The following is a 25,038-nucleotide window of genomic DNA, read 5'->3' as shown; positions in this document are numbered from 1 at the left end:
TAAGGCGGTGGAACCTGCAAACAGGCATCTGCCAGTTCTGCTGAAAAAGTGCCTCCATCGCGCCACGCGCCAGGGGAAGGTGATCCCGACACGCCACGCGAGGCAACAACTTTTAAAGTTTTTTTGTTTTGTTGCATGTTCAGTCCCTGCACTCTTGTTACTTAATAATCCGACATTTTCAGCATGCATGGTCAGTGCAAACAGGTCAAGGGTGTCCTAGGGAGGTAAAAATTAACATATTGACACTTTTAACCCCTGTGTTTTGTAACTTTTGATTTATAAGCGCAAACGGCTTCCAGTGCTTGATAATTTATTCAATAATGAATACGGACATTATACAGAGTTATTCAGAGGCATAAGTTTGGCATGATGATGCTTTTGGTCCTTCTAATTACATCTTTGCTCTGGTTGATAGTTTTAGTCCCTCAAGTTATCTTTAATCACAATCAGGGTTTATGACACGTGTCATCATTGAATTGGATGTGATTTTACGAGGTGTTACATCACTTCCCCCACAACATGGATATGGACGACGATCCTAATCCAGAGCTACAAACCGGGACACCGGGTCACCCTATCAGCATTTCTAGCGGTTCTCCATACCAAGGATCGCCATATCAGGGGCCCGATTCATTTGCCGAACGGTGTGCCCAATATGAATGGGAATTCACCCCTTCATATCATAACTCTCCTGCTCAACCTCCTTTGGATGAGCCGTACCTTCAAGCTGTCACTGCTCCACCTCTTCCTGTTGAGGAGCCACCTCAACAACCACCTCAGCCACCTCCCGAGCCGCCGAGGCGAAGGAGGAATGCACGAATATTTGTGCGAGGGGGACCATGGTTCAGTTCCCCTCAAGGTTCAAGCTCTTACCCTCCTATCCCCGAGGACCCACAAATGGGTGGACCCTTGCACGCGGTGCCGAAAGACGATCCTCCGCCGGTTTCTTATGCACCACCGCCACCGCCAGTGGGTTTTGACAACCCGATACCAACATACCCAGGTTCATTTGGGTATAACCCATCTGGATATCCAACCCCTGTGGATTATGGATATCAAACTTCTGCGGGTTATGGAGCCCAAGATCCGTATCTTACGGCAGCACAGTATAATGCACTTTATCCTTCGTCTTATCCTCCAGTTTACCCAACTGGATATCCAGTGGAGGGGTATCAATACCCACCATATCAGCAACCTCCTCCTCCCCAACAGGAGCAAACTCAAGAGATTCTGCAGAGGTTGGATAAGGTTGAGCGTAAAGCAGATGAAACCAATAAGAAGCACAGCAGCTTTCTCAAGGGCCTTGCAAGTCTCATCAAAGGCAAAAAGAAATAGAAAGTTGTTTACTTTATTTTGTATTTTATTTTCAATCAAGTCCCTGCGAGGACATTTTATTTTCTGTACCTAGTCCCTGCGTGGACTTATTTTCTTTTTCTAGTCTCTGCGTGGACGTTGTGTTATTTCAAGACCCGTTTAGGGCATCTTTGTAATAGTTTAATGTTTAATGGAGTTTCTTTTTGGATTTTAAATATGTATTTTATTACATCATCATGCTATGTCATTTCAATTTCTAAATGGCTATGATGGTACAACCTTTTTAAGACAATAAATCCCTGTTAACATCTGAAAACATGTTAACATTCCTGGCTGTGCAGTACTAGAAACCACACAAGCTTCCAAATGTACTTGGATCGTTCCAAGTCACTATTATAGCCTATATGATCAATGTGAATCATGGCTAATAAACATCAATATGATGTATACACCAAAACATCCATTTGAGATGTATGCATAAAAGCAAGGTGTAATAATGACAATGATAGTTTTATTTTATAAACTTCTTGTCAAAAAGGCGATGAACTATGTTCGACCCTTAAAAGATCACTGATCCAAGAGATCAATGGTTATATTTTAACCGTCCCTGTGACAAGGCCTTTTGTGCCATCTAAATGTCCTTCGAGACGAGCCTTGTGCTATATGAAAATGTCTTTCATGACATTGACAGTTGTGATTTATATCCCTTGTCCAATAAATATAAAGGATTATATCCTATTGATTGCTTATAATGGTTCTGTTGTAGCCTAGGCAAATCATGATTAAATTGATTTTTATTTAAAATGGTCTATATGGTTTAATGATACCATGACCAACTAATCATCAATGCGATGATTCATTATATAATTTAAATATATCATTCTTGTTTGATATAGTACTCAAATTATGGCTGGCTCTGATGAAGTAAACAGTCATCCCATGGAAGAAAACAATAATACCAGGATTAATATCACTGCTGCTGAATTACAAGCGATGATAACCGCATCGGTTGCTCAAGCTGTGGATAATAAGTTCAAGGAGCCGAGTAATGTTCGGTCCAAAACTCATACAAAGTCCCTATCTCATTCGCATACACTGAAGAAAGATGAGTCTCAACACTCGTCTAATCAGAGAAGTGAACCACAGAGGCAGATTGTCCTCGAACAGACTCCCAGGTACACCAAGGGTTGTACCTATAAATACTTTGTCTCCTGTAAACCGAGAGATTTCACAGGAGAAAAGGGAGCAATCGACTGCATGAAGTGGTTAGATGAAATGGAGACTGTGATTGACATCAGTGGATGTGCTAAGGAAGACATAGTTAAGTTTGTGTCTCAATCTTTCAAGGGCGACGCCCTCATGTCACACCCCGACCACGTAGAACATACCAAACGTGGCGGAAATGTCGGGGAGTGTTGTAACAGAATTAATTGTTTCAAATCCATGGCAATTGAAGTTCCGTTTTATTGATCAAACATGAAAGTTTACATTGTTCAAACAAGAACCAAATAGTACATAACATAAATTAACTAGTTCTTGTCTCGTTTTTAGTCACTAAGGCACAGGTCCGCCTAAGTATATCTTGATAAGTCCTATGCATCATCTCCTGAAAACACATGTGAAAGTAGGTACGTCAGCATAAAAATGCCTGTGAGATACATTGGTTTTATGAAAACGGAATTCATGACTTATGTTTGAGAAAATGTTTAGTCATGAACTTTGTAATTTGCTTTGTCTTGTAAATCATTTGAAAAATGATAAAATCAGATGATATGTATAAATAAGAACACACTGTATGGTTAAACGGATAACCGTGTAAAATGTGTTTGTATAAGATAAGTCGTTTGTAAAACAATGTCTCGAGAAAGTGTGTTATTTGTATAAAATGTCATATGTCTCAAATTGAAATGATTCAAATAACGTTACGATATGTAATACCATACAAGCATTTATATATAGGAAGTACCAGCGGCGTATCCACCATGTTTGTATCATATTACATACGCCACGTTACTCCAACAATTTACCCAAACCATCCACCATTTAAATTGTTCATGTATAAACCAAATGTCAAGTGTTATTGTGTAAACCATGTCGAAATGTCTATGTTCAATGTAAACCACCAAGTATGTATATCAATGTCAAAATGTTTATGTTCAATGTAGATAATGTAATGTGTACCCAAAATATATCTTGTATGGTAAGCGAGATGTATCAACTCAACCATATGTAAAATGCACAAAACAAGGTGTTGAAGTAAAACATGGTTTAAATCAACGTTATGTTTCGTGGAACAATGCATGCTCTACTGATATAAACATTTGTGCGGTATTGTGAAATATGCATACATCCAAGCCTTGAGACTGTGGCGATAAACCCTTAAACAAATTAAAGGTTTATCTAAGTTATGTATATCGAATTCGGTCATTCCTTCCAATCCAAACAAACCCAGGATTTCAGGAACGGGAGTTGTCAATTCCTATGGTACCACTACCTACTAACGAACGGCGTAGCTAATGTTAATGAATGTATTGTTCCATGTTAAACAAATCAAATGTCATAACAAAATGAAGGCATGTGATGTAAACAATTGTACTAAGTATACACACAATGGGCATAAATAGCATGAAATGTAATGTGAACCAATGTACTAAGTACGCACACAATGGGCATACATAGCATGAAATGTAATGTAAAGCAATGTACTAAGTACGCACACAATGGGCATACATAGCATGAAATGTAATGAAATCATGTACTAATATGTACTAACGAACATAGCAGGTATATGATGTGAAAACATGGAAAGCATGAAAGTAACAGGTAGGCACATGTGTTTCACCCCAAAACAGTTTGGAAAACAGTAAAAGAGGGGTTCAATGTACTCACCTGAGATTGCTTTGAATTTCTTGTGTAATAATCACACAATGCTAGAGATCACGGGATATCAAACGGCACCTAATAGGTAGCTATATTAATATACCGGACCAAAATCGGAAGGATCGGATAGTATACGGGTTCGTAAACCAAACGAGCATGGAGACTCGTGTAATATGGTTTAACAAATCCTATATACTAAAATGAAACCTAACCTAAGTGCTTACGGCCCATCACGACCCGTTTAGGTAGCTTATGCTATCTTAACGCGTCGTTCGCGTAGAACGCGTTTGGAACGCCTAACATCGTGACCACAAGGTATAACCTCGGAATGTTATAGCTATGGTCACCTAATGTGTTTTGTCGGATCCTAATGATCGACCAAATGGGTCGGGTTCGAAAGTATAAGCGATGGTTTAGATCGCTTACCTTACGACCCTATATAAGCACTAAACTAAAAGTGACGAGCTAAGCATGTTAACACATGCTTAACTAAGTTTAGAAAACAGGTTTGGCATCAAAACAAACGGTTTTGATGCTCACGAGTAGTTTGGTTACAAAATACGCAAGAATGCGCATTTTGGCCGAAACTACGACTCGTCACTGAGCCTAGATAACGTGGTAATCAGTAGGTATAGTCACTACGGACTATAACCATCGTGATCACGCTCACGTTATGAAGTTCCATGAACTTCGGGTTGACCATAGGCTGGTCAATGCAGAAAGTCAAACAAAACTTTGACTTTCGGACTCGAAAAGCGGATAAAAGAATGAAAGAATACTTACTGAGGGTCCCCGAATGCTAATCTAGATCAAAGAGCTCAGGTATGAAGCAATGGCATCAACTTAGAGCATTTTGATCAGATTTTTGTGGGTTTTACACCAAAGGGGGGGGTATTTATAGGAAAAGTAGAGCCGTTAGGATCGTTTCTTGAATATCGTGCCACGATCTTAAGCGTACACTTGTCACAAAGTTGTGGTGGCTCAAAATGACCCTTAGCTCCTGAAATGGTGAAAGGGCATTGCCCTTTGGTGTGTTTGAAAGGCCAGATTTGCAAGAAAGACAAAAATTTTGTTACTGAAGGGGCCATGCGGCCCGCATCAGGATCTGACAAAACTCAGGCGGGCCGCCTGGCTATGTCTGATCTGCACCAAGTTTCAGAATTGGCAGTTTTGGTCCCTGTTGCATATTTAAGCCATTTCCGACACTTCTAAGGCCCGTAAAGCCAACTTTAAGGCCCTAAAATGATACCTAAACATTGTGGACATGAAACATGCTAAAAAATATGTCGGATGTTGGTTCGTTTGGCCGTACGAATGCGATGTTCTGTTAATTACGACGGAATGCGCATAAGCGCGAAAAACGATCCAAAATGCATGACGAATGGATTTTTCTCATGCCAAACACTAAGGCATAATATAAGGATGGTTTCATAAATTTTTTGGACGTCCGGATGTATTCAGAACGTAAGTTATGCGCGAAAGTGCAAACTTGTGCACTTTTTGACACTTTTAGTCCCTGAATGATCCAAAAGTTTGTTTTAGCATACCAAACCCCTCAAAGCCTATTTCTAAGCTATGTAAAGGATATTTATGGTATGTTTAACTTATGGACATGTTCCGGAATGTTTGTTACCGTTCAAATTGGCATACTTTCGCAGTTTGTCAAGTTTAGTCCCTGTAAGCGAATTAACTTGTTTTTGCCATACCAAAGCCTTCAAAACTTATTTCTAAGTTATGTAAAGGTTGTTTAAGGTATGTTGAGTATATGTTGCTGTTCCGGAGTATTTGTCGCATTAAACTGAGTACGTTTACGCACCAGTTTGCGTATAATTCCCCAGAAAGCGATGTAGGGCTTGAAATCGAACTAGAGTTGATATGTGCAAACGATACACATATTTATACAAGTCCAAAGTATGAAATACAATATTTCATTGGTTTGGCGTTTGTTGATGGTTGAAGTGACACAGGTGTCACAGTCTCCCCTACTTTAGGAAATTTCGTCCCGAAATTTAGTTTTTAGAGGAAACTTGTGAAGACATCTGTGACGGTTTCGCTTTCAGACAAATCCATTGAACCCTTAGGTAAAACTCTGGGCCATGTTAGGATCCATAGCGAAAATTTCAACCCACAAAGTGAAGTCCTTGTAGTAACAAAACATGGAGTTTCGAACTACGGGCAGGAGAACGTTTCCCGTGAAGAGTTATCATGGGAAACTTGTGTGTGCTTGAAATCAGAATTGGGGAGTGTAAGGATAAATGACATTGGTCAAAATCCAAGACTTCTCCCGTATCACTACTCTTGTCACTGTAGGTCTTAACACATGACAAAACTTCCTGTGGTTTCTGTGCACTAAATTCCATAATTATGTAGGCCTCCATAATTACGTACTTCCTTGCACAGTCCGCACAGTTCATTTCATAATGCGTATGGGAAAAAATCAAACGAATAATCTCTTCAGCTAAACTACCCAAGAGAAATATTTAACTACATCAACGTAGGACGTCTTTAACTAGATTGTCGAGCCAATCTATTTAACTTAGATCGACGTAGGATCTCTTTAACTAGACCACCCGAGGGCCTTTTTAACTATATCAACGCATGATATATTCAACTAGATTGTCGAACCAATCTCTTTAACTTAGATCAACGAATGATCTATTTAACTAAACTACCCACGGGGAATATTTAACTACATCGATGTAGGATGTCTTTAACTAGATTGTCGAACCAATCTATTTAACTTAGATCGACGTAGGATCTCTTTAACTAGACCACCCGAGGGCCTTTTTAACTATATCAACGCATGATATATTCAACTAGATTGTCAAACCAATCTCTTTAACTTAGATCAACGAATGATCTATTTAACTAAACTACCCACGGGGAATATTTAACTAAACTACCCACGGGGAATATTTAACTACATCGATGTAGGATGTCTTTAACTAGATTGTCGAACCAATCTCTTCAACTATGTTAACACATATTGTCCTTAAACTTTGGAATAGTACTTTATAATCCAAGGGACTTAACTACAACGTAGAAGTCCATTAAGGATTTAAGATAGTACCTTTTTGAATATCCTACTACGAATCCCTCATATGAAGGTATGAAAGATTCTACGAGGATTTGGATAGCGAATATCCAGAGTATACAAAAACACAAAATGCATAAATGGAAAGACAAGATGCATAAATACATAGTCACATAACCACAAAATTGTTTATCTAGATCTTTAATTTGTTAATTTGTTTTGTTGATTACGTGCATGCATTTAAAGCACACTAGGAATCCATTTCATGGATTTCTTTCGGTACTTTAAACATTAGCAAGAATCTAACTATGAAGATAGAAAGATCTCCTATAAATTCGATTTTGTTTTCAAGAAAACGCAATTTTCGAATTAAGGTACAATAATTTTTGAATATACGGAAATACCCTTAGGTACCCTATTAAGAATTTATAGTGGTACTTTGGGTATTCGTGGAAAACACAAGAGATAATAAAATGGAAGAAATTACGGGGTAGTCTGTTCTTCAAGGAATACGGTTCCTTGATTGTCGGTATTGTAGAGGATACGTTGTTTATACATGACATCACATTTGTACATTGCAATGTAAAATAAAAAAGATTTATTTATAAACAACAACAACTGTTTCATGGGCCTTGACTACAAAAGAAAATAATACATAAGGCTTGATTATCTCTAAACAACATTGTCTTCTAGTTGGTCTGATGCTCATCCTTGCGCTGGATTCGCATTAGCAATCTTTGGGCAATTTCTCCGGAAATGGCCCATTTCATCATAGTTGAAGCAAGGACCTAGTGGAAGACGAGCTTGAGCAGGATTTACTTGAGGTTGGTTTGGACCACCTTGGTTTGGGGTAAATTGACAAGCATTTGCCAGGTGACTGAGTCGCCCACATGATGCACATAAACGACACTGTAGGTGAGCTAAGTGGTGTGCATTACATTTGTCGCATATCGGTGCAGTACCGGCATAAGGTTTCTTTGCAGGAGGTTGAGTTGGTTGGTTGCGGGTGTTTTGGTTGGGTTGAGCAGCAATCGCACAATTCTGCGAAGCCTTACGCTTCTTAGACTTCTCAGGGGATCCAGTCTGTTCATCCATGGTCTTTGATTCCTCGATTGGCTTCTTGTCACCCTTTCGAAAAAGTTTATGCTTTCTGATCTGTGATTCAGTCAAGGTTGCAGATAGCTCAATGGCCTGACGGAGTGTGGTAGGGTTGCTACCAGTGATAATGTCTTGTACCGAGTCAGGCAGGCCGTCGATGTACCGTTCGATAGCCTTGTCGAGTGGGGCGACCATAGTCGGGCAAAGTAGACTCAACTCCTCAAACCTATCAGTATATGCCCTGTGTTCGCCACTATCTTGTTTCAAATCATCAAACTCCTTCTCCAACGCTCGTTGTTCATGACGAGGACAAAACTCCCTCATCATAAGAGCTCTCAGTTCAGCCCATGTCTGTGCTAGAGCAACATCTGCACCATGGTCTCTCATTACCCCGTTCCACCATGTAAGAGCCCTCTTCTGAAACACACTCGAAGAAAACTCGACCTTGCGATTATCCGGATACTGCACGTGGCGAAAAGTATTCTCGATGCTCTCGAACCATTGAAGAAGCCCAGTTGCTCCCTCAGAACCACTAAAATTGAGTGGTTTAGCCGAGTTAAAGTTCTTGAAATTGCATGTACCATTGTTGTTGTTGTTGGCTTGGTTCCATTGAGCGAAGAGATTTGGGAATTGAGCAGCCATCTGCTGCGCAATAATTTCTGCCAGCTCGGCAGTTGCTATCTGGTTTTCGCGTCAAGGAGGCATTCTAAAAGAGAAACAAGAAAGAAAGCAAATGAAATGGCATTGGGTAAGAATAGGATGTTACAATTACCGACCATAGTCATGGTTGATGGTCATTTGTTTGAACCACGAAGCAAACAAACAGCACCAAGGCTGAATCAAAGCAAATAGATCCTCATAGTGTATCACGAAGACATGCTCGCCTATAAGTGGACACTCACCCCAAGAGTTCCCAGGTAAGAGTGACTGGTCTGATTATGTGGATTTGTACGAACACTCTAACCTTAGACAGAAATCCCAGGGTACAGGCATTCACTCTTCCAGTTTGCACGTGTTCACATTATTTAAGACCCAAAACTTTGACGAGAGTTTTGAAAATTCAAAGGGGTTCAAAACCTTATAACAGAGGGTTCAAAACCTAGTAATCAATCATCCTAGAACAGATGATTAGTTTTCAAAGCGGTTTTGAAATTTATGTTCTTGTTGTGGTTGTCGCCTAAGGATAGGTGACGGTATTGTTTTATAACTAAACGCAAGTAAACTCGCGTTAGGGTCCTAGGAAGGTTATAGACTAGGTCAAAGCATTACTAATAACCTAATTCCCTATAACCATTGGCTCTGATACCAACTTTTCTGTCACACCCCGACCACGTAGAACATACCAAACGTGGCGGAAATGTCGGGGAGTGTTGTAACAGAATTAATTGTTTCAAATCCATGGCAATTGAAGTTCCGTTTTATTGATCAAACATGAAAGTTTACATTGTTCAAACAAGAACCAAATAGTACATAACATAAATTAACTAGTTCTTGTCTCGTTTTTAGTCACTAAGGCACAGGTCCGCCTAAGTATATCTTGATAAGTCCTATGCATCATCTCCTGAAAACACATGTGAAAGTAGGTACGTCAGCATAAAAATGCCTGTGAGATACATTGGTTTTATGAAAACGGAATTCATGACTTATGTTTGAGAAAATGTATAGTCATGAACTTTGTAATTTGCTTTGTCTTGTAAATCATTTGAAAAATGATAAAATCAGATGATATGTATAAATAAGAAGACACTGTATGGTTAAACGGATAACCATGTAAAATGTGTTTGTATAAGATAAGTCGTTTGTAAAACAATGTCTCGAGAAAGTGTGTTATTTGTATAAAATGTCATATGTCTCAAATTGAAATGATTCAAATAACGTTACGATATGTAATACCATACAAGCATTTATATATAGGAAGTACCAGCGGCGTATCCACCATGTTTGTATCATATTACATACGCCACGTTACTCCAACCATTTACCCAAACCATCCACCATTTAAATTGTTCATGTATAAACCAAATGTCAAGTGTTATTGTGTAAACCATGTCGAAATGTCTATGTTCAATGTAAACCACCAAGTATCTATATCAATGTCAAAATGTTTATGTTCAATGTAGATAATGTAATGTGTACCCAAAATATATCTTGTATGGTAAGCGAGATGTATCAACTCAACCATATGTAAAATGCACAAAACAAGGTGTTGAAGTAAAACATGGTTTAAATCAATGTTATGTTTCATGGAACAATGCATGCTCTACTGATATAGACATTTGTGCGGTATTGTGAAATATGCATACATCCAAGCCTTGAGATTGTGGCGATAAACCCTTAAACAAATTAAAGGTTTATCTAAGTTATGTATATCGAATTCGGTCATTCCTTCCAATCCAAACAAACCCAGGATTTCAGGAACGGGAGTTGTCAATTCCTATGGTACCACTACCTACTAACGAACGATGTAGCTAATGTTAATGAATGTATTGTTCCATGTTAAACAAACCAAATGTCATAACAAAATGAAGGCATGTGATGTAAACAATTGTACTAAGTATGCACACAATGGGCATAAATAGCATGAAATGTAATGTGAACCAATGTACTAAGTACGCACACAATGGGCATACATAGCATGAAATGTAATGTAAAGCAATGTACTAAGTACGCACACAATGGGCATACATAGCATGAAATGTAATGAAATCATGTACTAATATGTACTAACGAACATAGCAGGTATATGATGTGAAAACATGGAAAGCATGAAAGTAACAGGTAGGCACATGTGTTTCACCCCAAAACAGTTTGGAAAACAGTAAAAGAGGGGTTCAATGTACTCACCTGAGATTGCTTTGAATTTCTTGTGTAATAATCACACAATGCTAGAGATCACGGGATATCAAACGGCACCTAATAGGTAGCTATATTAATATACCGGACCAAAATCGGAAGGATCGGATAGTATGCGGGTTCGTAATCCAAATGAGCATGGAGACTCGTGTAATATGGTTTAACAAAGCCTAAATACTAAAATGAAACCTAACCTAAGTGCTTACGGCCCATCACGACCCGTTTAGGTAGCTTAGGCTATCTTAACGCGTCGTTCGCGTAGAACGCGTTTGGAACGCCTAACATCGTGACCACAAGGTATAACCTCGGAAGGTTATAGCTATGGTCACCTAATGTGTTTGGTCGGATGCTAATGATCGACCAAATGGGTCGGGTTCGAAAATATAAGCGATGGTTTAGATCGCTTACCTTACGACCCTATATAAGCACTAAACTAAAAGTGACGAGCTAAGCATGTTAACACATGCTTAACTAAGTTTAGAAAACAGGTTTGGCATCAAAACAAACGGTTTTGATGCTCACGAGTAGTTTGGTTACAAAATACGTAAGAATGCACATTTTGGCCGAAACTACGACTCGTCACTGAGCCTAGATAACGTGGTAATCAGTAGGTATAGTCACTACGGACTATAACCATCGTGATCACGCTCACGTTATGAAGTTCCATAAACTTCGGGTTGACCATAGGCTGGTCAATGCAGAAAGTCAAACAAAACTTTGACTTTCGGACTCGAAAAGCGGATAAAAGAACGAAAGAATACTTACTGAGGGTCCCCGAATGCTAATCTAGATCAAAGAGCTCAGGTATGAAGCAATGGCATCAACTTAGAGCATTTTGATCAGATTTTTGTGGGTTTTACACCAAGGGGGGTATCTATAGGAAAATTAGAGCCGTTAGGATCGTTTCTTGAATATCGTGCCACGATCTTAAGCGTACACTTGTCACAAAGTTGTGGTGGCTCAAAGTGACCCTTAGCTCCTGAAATGGTGAAAGGGCATTGCCCTTTGGTGTGTTTAAAAGGCCAGATTTGCAAGAAAGACAAAAATTTTGTTACTGAAGGGGCCATGCGGCCCGCATCAGGATCTGACAAAACTCAGGCGGGCCGCCTGGCTATGTCTGATCTGTACCAAGTTTCAGAATTGGCAGTTTTGGTCCCTGTTGCATGTTTAAGCCATTTCCGACACTTCTAAGGCCCGTAAAGCCAACTTTAAGGCCCTAAAATGATGCCTAAACATTGTGGACATGAAACATTCTCAAAAAAATGTCGGATGTTGGTTCGTTTGGCCGTACGAATGCGATGTTCGGTTAATTACGACGGAATGCGTATAAGCGCGAAAAACGATCCAAAATGCGTGCCGAATTGATTTTTCTCATGCCAAACACTAAGGCATAATATAAGGATGCTTTCATAAATTTTTTGGACGTCCGGATGTATTCAGAACGTAATTTATGCGCGAAAGTGCAAACTTGTGCACTTTTTGACACTTTTAGTCCCTGAATGATCCAAAAGTTTGTTTTAGCATACCAAACCCCTCAAAGCCTATTTCTAAGCTATGTAAAGGATATTTATGGTATGTTTAACTTATGGACATGTTCCGGAATGTTTGTTACAGTTCAAATTGGCATACTTTCGCAGTTTGTCAAGTTTAGTCCCTGTAAGCGAATTAACTTGTTTTTGCCAAACCAAAGCCTTCAAAACTTATTTCTAAGTTATGTAAAGGTTATTTAAGGTATGTTGAGTATATGTTGCTGTTCCGGAGTATTTTTCGCATTAAACTGAGTACGTTTACGCACCAGTTTGCGTATAATTCCCCAGAAAGCGATGTAGGGCTTGAAATCGAACTAGAGTTGATATGTGCAAACGATACACATATTTATACAAGTCCAAAGTATGAAATACAATATTTCATTGGTTTGGCGTTTGTTTGATGGTTGAAGTGACACAGGTGTCACACCTCACTTGGTGGAAAGCATTGGTGCAATCCACTGGAAACGTTCCTCTGTATAACCATTCGTGGAACAAGTTTGTTGATCTTGTAAAGGACACTTACTATCCTCAACATGAAGTCGAGAGAATAGAGACTGACTTCCTCACCTTGGTGATGAAGGACTTGGATTGTAGGACCTATGTGACCAGTTTCAACTCGATGTCGAGGCTTGTACCATACTTGGTCACCCCAGAACCCAAATGCATTGCGCGTTTCATCGGTAGTTTAGCCCCTAAAGTAAAAGGAAACGTCAAGGCGTCTAAGCCTGCTACATATAGATCTGCTGTGGATCTGTCTTTGTCCCTTACTCTTGATGTTGTGAGGAGTAGGGCAAAGAAAAGTACCGATGACGGGAAGAGGAAGAGGGAGGAAGACAAGTCCCTTCAACCTAACAAGAAGAACAAAGGGAACTCTGGTTCCAAGAAAGGGCAGTCAAGTGACAAGCCCAGGTGCAAGACTTGCAATAAAAGGCACTTTGGAAAGTGCAATCAGGACCCACAAGCCAAACCATGTGGGATTTGCAAGTAGAAAGGGCACAAGTCTGTGGAGTGCCGAAACATCAACGATGCAACCTGTTACGGTTGTAATGAAAAGGGGCACATTAAGACAAATTGCCCCAAGAATGCCAAGAAGCCCGAGGAGGCGAAGAAAACCAATGCCAGAGTTTTTCAGATGAATGCAAAGGAAGCGGTGAATGACGAGAACGTTATAACAGGTACCTTCCTCATTAATAATTATTATGCTATAGTTTTATTTGATTCAGGTGTTGATAAGTCCTTTGTAGACCATAAATTTTGTAAGTTACTGAATCTGCCTATTAAGACTCTAGACATAAAATATGAGGTAGAGCTTGCCGATGGTACCTTAGAAACTGCTTCAACTTTTCTTGATGGATGCTTTATGTCCATTAAGAATCATTCTATCCCGCTATCCCTTTTGCCAATGAAATTGGCTGGGTTTGATGTGGTGTTAGGCACGGATTGGTTGTCACATAACCAAGCCCAAATTGCTTGCGATAAAAAACTAGTTATCATCAAAACCCCTTCTAGTGAATCTGTCACTATTCAAGGAGATACGCAATATGGGTTGCCTAACAATGTGTCTATTCTCAAGGTATCGCAGTGTCTGAAGAGCGGATGTGTCATCTACATGGCACAAGTGACAGTAAACGACCCGAAGCCAAAGAACGAAGACATTCCAATTATTTCTGAGTATCCTGATGTCTTTCCTGATGAATTACCTGGATTACCTCCTGAGAGGCAAGTTGAATTCAGGATAGATATACTTCCAGGATCTGCACCAATTGCACGAGCTCCTTATCGTCTAGCGCCTACTGAAATGAAAGAGCTCAGGACTTAATTGGACGACTTACTGGAAAAAGGTTTCATACAACCCAGCTCTTCTCCTTGGGGAGCTCCTATATTGTTTGTAAAGAAGAAGGATGGATCAATGCGCTTATGCATTGATTATCGTGAATTAAATAAGGTAACGATCAAGAATCGTTATCCTTTGCCCAGGACCGACGACTTATTCGACCAACTCCAAGGGGCAAGCTATTTCTCAAAAACTGATCTAAGATCTGGGTATCATCAACTCAAGGTTAGAACTGAAGATGTACCAAAGACAGCGTTCAGGACAAGGTATGGACATTACGAGTTTTTAGTGATGCCTTTCGGGCTCACTAATGCACCAGCAGCATTCATGGACCTCATGAATAGAGTCTGCAAACCATACTTAGATAAGTTTGTCAATGTCTTCATAGATGACATACTTATCTATTCTCGTAGCCAAGTTGATCACGAGAAGCACCTTTGATGTATCTTAGGATTGTTGTATGCAAAAATCTCCAAGTGCGAGTTCTGGCTTCGTGAAGTCCAATTCCTTGGACATGTTGTTAGTGAGCGTAGCATGCAAGTAGATCCCGCCAAGATAGAAGCCATTATGAATTGGGAGGCACCAATGACACCAACAGAAATTCGCAGCTTTCTGGGTTTAGCTAGTTATTACAGGAGGTTCATTGAGAACTTCTCAAGGATAGCTGCACCATTGACTTCTCTGACCCGTAAGAATGTAAAATTTGATTGGGGTCCAAAGCAACAAGAATCTTTTGAGATTCTAAAACAGAAATTAAGCAATGCTCCGGTATTGTCATTACCTGAAGGAATTGATGAATTTGTTGTGTACTGTGATGCTTCACACACCGGTATGGGTTGTGTACTTATGCAGCGAGGCAAGGTGATTGCCAATGCATCACGACAACTGAAAGTGCATGAAAAGAATTACACCACCCACGATTTGGAGTTTGGTGTCGTTGTATTCGCACTAAAGTTGTGGAGACATTATTTGTATGGAACTAAATGTGTGATCTATTCGCATCACAAAAGTCTCCAACACTTATTCAATCAAAACGATCTCTATATGAGACAGCGCCGCTGGATGGAAACTCTAAACGATTATGATTGCGAAATTCGCTATCATCCTGGTAAAGTGACGGGTAGTCCGTAGGACAACCCTTAAAAGGCTTAATACAATGCATATTCTACACTTTATTCGGTTAATTGCTTGAACTAGATAACCACTTTATCTTGGATTGTGCAGGTGTTAAAACTACCAAAATGTATCTTTTAGGAGGTATGAGGGAATGCTAGAAGCTGCTAGAGTTAAAGAGCGAAAGAAGTGAAGTTTGGATGAAGAACAAGGAAGGAAATTAAGCTCAGGACCGTAAGCTACGGTTCCTGGCCGTAGCTTACGGCCTCCCTTTCATCCAAAATGTTCCACCGTAGGACAGGAGCAACTTGCCGTAAAAGAACACTGACTGCCGTAAGCTACGGTGGTCTGCCGTAGCTTACGGCTCCTAGCTGACTTGTTGACCTGCTGCCTGCCGTAAGCTACGGCTGGGAGCCGTAGCTTACGGCTCCGACTGATCCCATCTTGTAACCTTCGCATTTATTGGCCATTTTATGAAGATTTATGATGCCTAATCATGCAATTTCGGTTACTACTTGGCTAGAACGAGTTGGGAAGTATATGAAGAGCACTTGGAAGCTAAGAAACACATCTTGGAACTATCTTTTCACTAAATTCTTGTCTAGTTTTTGTTGGTGAACAATATTTTCCATTTCTTGCATTATGTTAGTCAAAGCCATGAGTGGCTAGATATTTGGGTGATTATCTTGTGTTGAAGGTTTGAGTAAGACTATGTGTTTTCATTTCATATTTCTAGAATAACAATTGCTTTTTATTTGAATTGATTGTTATGGTGTATGATTGATTGTTAGTAACTTGTTGATTCTTATGTTGAACTAATTAGAAACCATACGTTCTTGGTGCCGTTGGCAATCGGGATATCATGGGTATAGTTAGGTTTGGGTAAGGGTTGATTGATCATCGGGTGATAACCTCACGTTCTCGGAATCTGAGTACTTAGTTCCCTTTCATCACTGCAATTGATTATACATGAACTATGTCTATGTAGTTCTTTCTAGTGAAATATTAACACAGACGTCGAACCAAACCGGAAACGCAAGATAGTCATTTGTCTCTCAACTGTTTACAATCCAAATTTTCATTTTGCAAATTAGTTAATTAATCTTAGTTTTTAAAACCAATCAAATCAAACCAACTCTTGAATTTTATTTTTCTTGCAATAAGTTTAATTTAGTTAACTTAGAGAAGCACTTCAAATAGCACATTTTCCACAAACTCCCTGTGTTCGATACCCACTTTCCACTATTTACATAGTTGTTCTTGGGATTAAATTTGCGTGACCACGACATCACGTCAAATTTTGGCGCCGTTGCCGGGGAGTAGTGCGCAACGTGTGTTATTTTTTGTTCTTGTTTTGAGTTTGTTATTTTTCTGGTTTACGCTGGGTGTGTTAGTGTGCAGGTATTGACAGGTGCATGCATACTAGGAGCTCTCACAAGCTATCACCATTGGCGTTTGATCCGAAATCGAGCGAACTTTGCGAGCAAACAGAATTTTGCTAAGGGAAAATACAATCAGCAGTTCACCAACAACACCAATTACACCGATTACACCACTTCGATACATGGATCCACCACCACCACCACCCACTACGGGTGAATCCACCTCATCATTTGTACCAACATCCACTCAACCCTCACCAAATACCACCATTCCACCAAATACTACCGAACCCACCATACTTCAAAATGTCACACCAACCAACACCACACAGCCCATTACTACACAAGAAGAACCAACCGTCACATTTAACCCTTCCACTACTATACCACCATTATCCCATTTTTTCCCGGGTGCGGGTCCGTCATATTCGAGCCACACTATAGCACCAATTTCGTCTATTGTCCATGCTACACCGTATCGACCATCAAATCAATCGGGTTTCCAATACTCGACTCTTCCATTTGGGCAATCATCGGGAATTCAAGGAGATGGGTATGATGAAGGTTATGAGGAGTTTGAAGGTTTTGATGAAGATGGGTGCGGTTATGGGGGTGATGGAGAGCAAGGGGAGTACGGTTATATGCAAGGCCAAGTGCAAGTAATTCCAAAGGTTGGTGGGGTGCAACAACAACAACTCATACCTCAACATATTAGGCCAAGGCCACAAGGGCCGCAATTGCAACGTCCGGTTCCTTTGCAACAAGTTCGACCACAACATGTGCAACCGCCATTCCAAAGGCCAATTCAACACCCACCGGTGCCACAACCACAATTTCAACAACCAATTGCACCACAAGGGCCTATGCAAAGACCAATGGGTCAAGTTCGTCCACGAGGTCGGTTTGGTGTACCAAGGAGGCATCTTAGAGAAAATGCAAGGGGTATTGAAGCGCATTTTAGACCAGTTATCACTCACAATCCTTCACCGGTGGTTATTCCTCATAACAACCAAGGGAGAACTTTTGAAGTAAGAACCAATTCTTTACAAAGTTTGCCGAAATACAAGGGGCTAGCAACGGAGGAGCCTTATTTCCATTTGGAGGCATATGACTCAATTTGCAATACTCTTGGGAGTCAAGGTTTTTCGGCCGATGATATCAAGTTGGTATTATTTCAATTTTCTTTGGAGGACAAGGCAAAGAAGTGGTTCTACACGTTGCCTTCGGCATCTATTTATACTTGGGCGGAAATGCAACAAATTTTCCTAGACGAGTTTTATACCGCCCAAAAGACCAATGATGCTAGGAAGGGGTTGAGGAGTTTCCAACAACAACAAGGCGAAATGTTCCATGAAGCCTTCGAGCGCTTTAATATGATGATCAAAAATTGTCCTCATCATGGGATTGAACTTTGGGAGTTGATGAATGCCTTCCACGAGGGGTTGTGTGCCGAGGATGCACGTGATCTAATGTCCATCACAAATGGGACTTTTGGCACAAATTATGAAGATGAGGATTGGGAGTTCTTAGAACAAATGGCCATTACCTCAAAGAGGAAAGCCCAAGCATCAAGGAGAGCACGACCGGCTGTCACGAGATCGCAAGTTCATGCAGTTGACGATGGTAATGTTCAAACTACTAATCAAATTTATGATGTTTGTGCTATTTGCAATGAAATAGGTCATGTGGCTGAAAATTGCCAAGGAGGTGATGGGCAATATGAAGAGGTTCATGCTGTGCAAGGTCAAGGAGGGGGTGGTAGAAACTATAATATGAATTCTAACACTTACCACCCCGGGTTGAGGAACCACCCAAACATTCGTTATGGGAACCCTTCAAATCAAGCAAACCCGAATTTCCAAGGAAACCAAGGATTTCAAAGGCAATATCAAACGGGTCAAAGCTCTTCGGGTGGAAACGAAGTAATGGAGATGTTGAAGGCGATGCAAGTTGAAATGCAACGAATGAATCAACGTGATGAGGTTCGGATGCAAAAGGACGAGGCCCGTGATAAAGCTATTCAAACTTTGACTACTCAAATGGGTCAACTTGCGAGTGAAGTGGCGATTTTGAAGAAAGCAAAAGGCCAGCTACCAAGTGATACGGTGACAAATCCCAAGAACATAAAAGGCGTTAATATCAATGTGGTAAGCACCGTTCCTAGTACCGAATTTAATGAAAAATGTCTAACCTCTTCGTGTCAAATAAATGCAGGTTTGAAAAAGGATGCCGAAGTTGAAATGGACAGAGAGCATGGAGCACCAATTGTGCCTATCCGTGTGGGAAAATTAAAAATCCCTCACGCATTGTTGGACTATGGGGCAAGCATGAGTGTGCTACCGAGCGATTTATATGACATGTACGATTTCGGTCCGCTTGAAGATGTAGACACCATGGTGAGCTTGGCGGATGAGAGTTGGAGGCGTCCACGAGGAATGGTTAGGAATGTTAAGATTCAGTTGGGAGAGTTTGAATACCCGGTGGATTTCCTAGTTTTGGACTATGCTTCTACCAACATGGCATCACAACAAAGGGTAATTTTAGGTCGACTGTTTCTATACACGGCAAATGCGCAAATTAATTGTAGAGACGAGATTATTACCATGACCGAAAAGAACCGTAAGTTGTCTTTTGATGTTCAAACTAGAGTGATTAGTTATGAGTCCATTGAGGGGAAGGGTGGTGAGTCTAGTGTTTGTATGAAAAACGTGTTTCAAAGAATGAGAAAAAAGCACCCACCGGACCGTGAGGAAAAGCATATGGGTTCAAGCAAGAGCGTATTTGATTACCCACCAATTCAAAACAAGATGAATGTATTTTGCTCAATGGCACAAGGAAGTGGTGGAGATGGCAGGAACCGATTCTTTGAGCCACCTTAAATGAGGGTGGCATGGTCTGGCTGAAGACTCGAAACTTAGCGCTGCTCGGGAGGCAACCCGGGGTTTTATATTGATCTTGCTATTTTTATTTTTCTATGTTTCAGGGCCATGGTAACACTCAAGTGTGGGGAAGATGTGCGGAGATTGGTGTGAAGGTAGTGAGAGGAAGTCAGATTTTCTACAACATTTGTTATATCAAACTTCACCAGGTCGATGTACTCTTTCCTTAGTCTTGTTGTGTTCTTTAGCTTTGAAATATTGATAGTTAGTTGTTTGCTTTAGTTTATGGTTGGGAGGTAGGGTGGTGTTTGTGTTAATATGTTCTTGGGTTGTGAGAGTTGGTGGTGTCTTTTATAATCTCTAAAAAAAAAAAAAAAAAAAAAAAAAAAAAAAAAAAAACTTGGGGTTTGAGAGTCTAAGCAAATGTTGGTGTTTTTGGATAAAGCGATCGTTCCCTCAAAACCATACATTGGGACAATGTATCCCAAGTGTGGGGATGGGGGAAATTTTTGAGAAATTCAAAAATTTTTGCAAATCCAAGCGAAAAGTGAAAAAAAATTGAAAACTTGATATTGTACCATTTAACACACCGACACCCGTTCTTAGCTCTTTCTTGGTGAGAATTGAACCACATATGAGAGTTAATTCTTTGCTTGAGTGGCGGTGTGTGTAGTGTGTAAATAGAACTTGCGTGTGAATGCTTGTTAAATCCTAGAGTTGGCATGCTTTTGAAGATGATAAGGGACTTTTAGGATGCCTCGTCTAGATGTGTGAGAGTGCGGGAATTGGTGGGTTGGACCTCATACGTTACATATATGAGCTTGGTATTGTGAGGGGTGGGGGTTTGGTCCATAGAAAGCTATGTTTGAGCCTTAAGCCATTCGATTGAAACCCAAAGCCTACTTCCTATATAAATTATACCCTATTGAGATGACCCGGTTTAGGATAATGTTGTGATTGTGATGTCTTTGTATATATTGTTGAGTTTTATGTGTTTTGAATAAAAAAAAAAGAAAGAGAAAAAAATATGAGAAAAATACAAAAAGAAGTCATTAGTGCAATAGTAGTTAGAAGTTTATGATGTTTTGGTACATAGTCGTTTGCTTTGGAAATAAAACCGGGTCAAATCAAAATTAGCTCTTATATATATGTTCCACCATTGTCCTACCTTTGCACATAGCCCCATAACAACCCGTAAGTTACTTTGATTCAAAAGCATGTTAGATATTGGTTAGGAGGAAACTTGAATCTCATACAAGCTTATTGTCGCACACACAAACATATACGCATTGAGTGGTTTAGCATAATACGCTAATTTTTTCTTGTCACCGAGAGTTTTTGTGAGGGGTGTGTTTTGTGGTATGATAAAAAGTTAGTAAAAGGACGACACTTTAGTTTGGTACGCACGATTGGTCGTTTATGGTTAAAAATAGTTTTTGAAGTGGTTGCTTGGGACAAGCAACGGGTAAGTGTGGGGATGTGACGGGTAGTCCGTAGGACAACCCTTAAAAGTCTTAATACAATGCATATTCTACACTTTATTCGGTTAATTGCTTGAACTAGATAACCACTTTATCTTGGATTGTGCAGGTGTTAAAACTACCAAAATGTATCTTTTAGGAGGTATGAGGGAATGCTAGAAGCTGCTAGAGTTAAAGAGCGAAAGAAGTGAAGTTTGGATGAAGAACAAGGAAGGAAATTAAGCTCAGGACCGTAAGCTACGGTTCCTGGCCGTAGCTTACGGCCTCCCTTTCATCCAAAATGTTCTACCGTAGGACAGGAGCAACTTGCCGTAAAAGAACACTGACTGCCGTAAGCTACGGTGGTCTGCCGTAGCTTACGGCTCCTAGCTGACTTGTTGACCTGCTGCCTGCCGTAAGCTACGGCTGGGAGCCGTAGCTTACGGCTCCGACTGATCCCATCTTGTAACCTTCGCATTTATTGGCCATTTTATGAAGATTTATGATGCCTAATCATGCAATTTCGGTTACTACTTGGCTAGAACGAGTTGGGAAGTATATGAAGAGCACTTGGAAGCTAAGAAACACATCTTGGAACTATCTTTTCACTAAATTCTTGTCTAGTTTTTGTTGGTGAACAATATTTTCCATTTCTTGCATTATGTTAGTCAAAGCCATGAGTGGCTAGATATTTGGGTGATTATCTTGTGTTCAAGGTTTGAGTAAGACTATGTGTTTTCATTTCATATTTCTAGAATAACAATTGCTTTTTATTTGAATTGATTGTTATGGTGTATGATTGATTGTTAGTAACTTATTGATTCTTATGTTGAACTAATTAGAAACCATACGTTCTTGGTGCCGTTGGCAATCGGGATATCATGGGTATAGTTAGGTTTGGGTAAGGGTTGATTGATCATCGGGTGATAACCTCACGTTCTCGGAATCTGAGTACTTAGTCCCCTTTCATCACTGCAATTGATTATACATGAACTATGTCTATGTAGTTCTTTCTAGTGAAATATTAACACAGACGTCGAACCAAACCGGAAACGCAAGATAGTCATTTGTCTCTCAACTGTTTACAATCCAAATTTTCATTTTGCAAATTAGTTAATTAATCTTAGTTTTTAAAACCAATCAAATCAAACCAACTCTTGAATTTTATTTTTCTTGCAATTAGTTTAATTTAGTTAACTTAGAGAAGCACTTCAAATAGCACATTTTCCACAAACTCCCTGTGTTCGATACCCACTTGCCACTATTTACATAGTTGTTCTTGGGATTAAATTTGCGTGACCACGACATCACGTCATAAAGCGAATGTGGTCGCTGATGCTCTAAGCCAAAAGGAAAGAGTCAAACCTATCAGGATTAATGCCAAGAGCATTGAATTGAAGAATAGCCTGAATGAAAGGCTATTAGCTGCACAAAAGAAGCTGTTTTGGAAGCTAACTTTCCAAATGAAAAGTTAGGTGTAACTGCTGAACAGTTAGCACCTGGCAAGGATGGAATCCTTAGAATGAATGGAAGAATTTGGGTTCCTATTCATGGAGGACTTCGAGATGTTATCCTCTAGGAAGCTCACAATTCCAAATACTCAGTTCACCCTGGAAGTGACAAGATATATCAGGATTTGAAAGCTAATTATTTGTGGATAGGTTTGAAGAAATCTATTGCCACACATGTAGCTAAGTGCCTGACTTGTGCTCAGATTAAAGCTGAACATCAAAAGCCATCGGGTCTACTAAAACAGCCATAACTTCCCACATGGAAGTGGGAGATGGTAACCATGGATTTTATAACCAAGTTACCTAAAACAAGGCATGGAAATGATACTATATGGGTCATAGTTAACAGACTGACTAAGTCAGCACATTTCTTACCCATCAAGGAGTCTCAAAGCTTCGACAAGTTAGCTCAATTATATGTGGATGAGATTGTATCTCTCCGCGGAGTGTCGGTGTCTATTATATCTGATAGAGATATTAGATACACCTCTCACTTTTGGAAAAGTTTCCAACAATCTTTAGGCACTCGTTTGAATTTTAGTACTGCTTACCATCCTCAGACAGATGGACAAAGTGAGCGTACATTTCAAACTTTGAAAGACATGCTTCGAGCATGTGTTATTGATTTGGGAGGTAGTTGGGATGACCACCTACCTTTGATCGAGTTCTCCTATAATAATAGCTACCATACTAGCATTCAGGCTGCGCCTTTTGAGGCATTGTATGGAAGGAAATGTAGAATGCCTGTTTGTTGGGCGGAAGTAGGAGAAGCTCAGTTATCAGGACCTGATATAGTCCTTGAAATGACAGACAAGATTGTCCAGATTCGTGATCGCCTGAAAGCTGCCAGGGATAGGCAGAAAAGTTATGCTGATAAGAGGCGAAAACCTCTAAAGTTTGAAGTGGGCGATAAGGTCTTACTAAAAGAATCACCCTGGAAAGGTGTGATGCGTTTTGGTAAGAAGGGCAAGTTAAGCCCTAGGTATATCGGACCATTCGAGATTATCGAATGTGTCGGCAATGTAGCTTATAAGCTAAACTTGCCTGAGGAGCTGAGTGGAATTCATAATGTGTTTCACATCTGTAATCTAAAGAAATGTCTAGCTGATGAATCGCTAGCTATGTCTCATGAAGACGTACAGATGAAAGCCTGAGGTTTGTTGAAAGACCTATATCGATCGAGGATCGACAGGTTAAAAAGCTCCGAAAGAAGCACGTGCCTATAGTAAAAGTTAAATGGGATGCCCGTAGAGGCCCTGAATATACGTGGGAAGTTGAGTCCACTATGCAATAGAAGTACCCTCACTAATTCTAGTAAATCTCAGGGTCTAGATTTCTTTATGGGGGTGAGGATGTAACACCACGTAAAAACATGCCAATTATGTAAAGACACGTGTCCTAAACTCTAAATATGTGAAAAATTGAGTTTGAAGGACTAAAGTTGACAAACGGTGAAAATATGTATGCGAAGGGACTAAAAGTGTCAACATTCCAAACTTGTGCCTCTGAATGACCATACACGGAGAATATATTCTTAAACGAGTGATTAATTGGATATAAGAAGCCGTTTATGAAAATAATCGGAAGATTATAAACTACAGGGGTTAAACGTGTCAACATGTTAATTCTTACCTCTGAGTGACCTTTTAACGAACCCGAGGCTTCGAAATATTCAAATATACTCTTATGAATAAGTGACATAAATTTCACGTGGTTTCGAGATCGTTATACAAGTTTTCAAGACTTTGGGTGAAAAGTGTCAACATGATGAAAGTTGTGTTTATGGTGATATTTAACGAAACCGGGCCTAACGGAGTTTGATTATACTTCCTTGAACCTCTACAAACTAACTACAAGGGCCTTATATGCCAAAAATGAGGTTAAATAAGGTTTATAATGACCAGGGACTGAATCTGCCAAGTTTAAAACATTTTTCACCTGAACAGAAGGTCATCGTGGCCCACGTAGACTCCTTCTGAGTCTGACGCGGCCCGCGTGGAAGTACCCAGCGCAGAAAAGTGTTGCCAGCTGCGGGTTTAAGTTCAGAACCGACTTTAACTCATTATAAGTGATACCATAGGCTGATTGTCGGTCTTGTGATACTACTAGGACACCTGGGGTTATCCTAGATACCCCCAAAACAGCTGCAAA

At 40.0% G+C, this 25,038-nt stretch overlaps 1 protein-coding gene and 1 non-coding gene across 2 annotated transcripts; one reads left to right on the top strand and one right to left on the bottom strand.

Annotated features, from left to right (window-relative positions):
* Positions 1 to 519: 519 nt before the first annotated feature.
* LOC110870656 (leucine-rich repeat extensin-like protein 3) lies at positions 520 to 1,335 on the top strand. Its single transcript, XM_022119836.1, has one exon. It carries the CDS (start codon positions 520 to 522, stop codon positions 1,333 to 1,335), a length of 816 nt encoding a protein of 271 aa, XP_021975528.1.
* Positions 1,336 to 18,336: 17,001 nt separating this feature from the next.
* Positions 18,337 to 18,442, bottom strand: LOC118481491. Its single transcript, XR_004865700.1, has one exon. It is a non-coding gene; the product is annotated as a small nucleolar RNA R71 (small nucleolar RNA).
* Positions 18,443 to 25,038: the final 6,596 nt, after the last annotated feature.

The sequence above is a fragment of the Helianthus annuus genome, chromosome 8 (genome assembly GCF_002127325.2).
Source record: "Helianthus annuus cultivar XRQ/B chromosome 8, HanXRQr2.0-SUNRISE, whole genome shotgun sequence".
Taxonomy (NCBI): Eukaryota; Viridiplantae; Streptophyta; class Magnoliopsida; order Asterales; family Asteraceae; genus Helianthus; species Helianthus annuus.
This window is presented reverse-complemented; position numbering and strand designations above follow the sequence as displayed.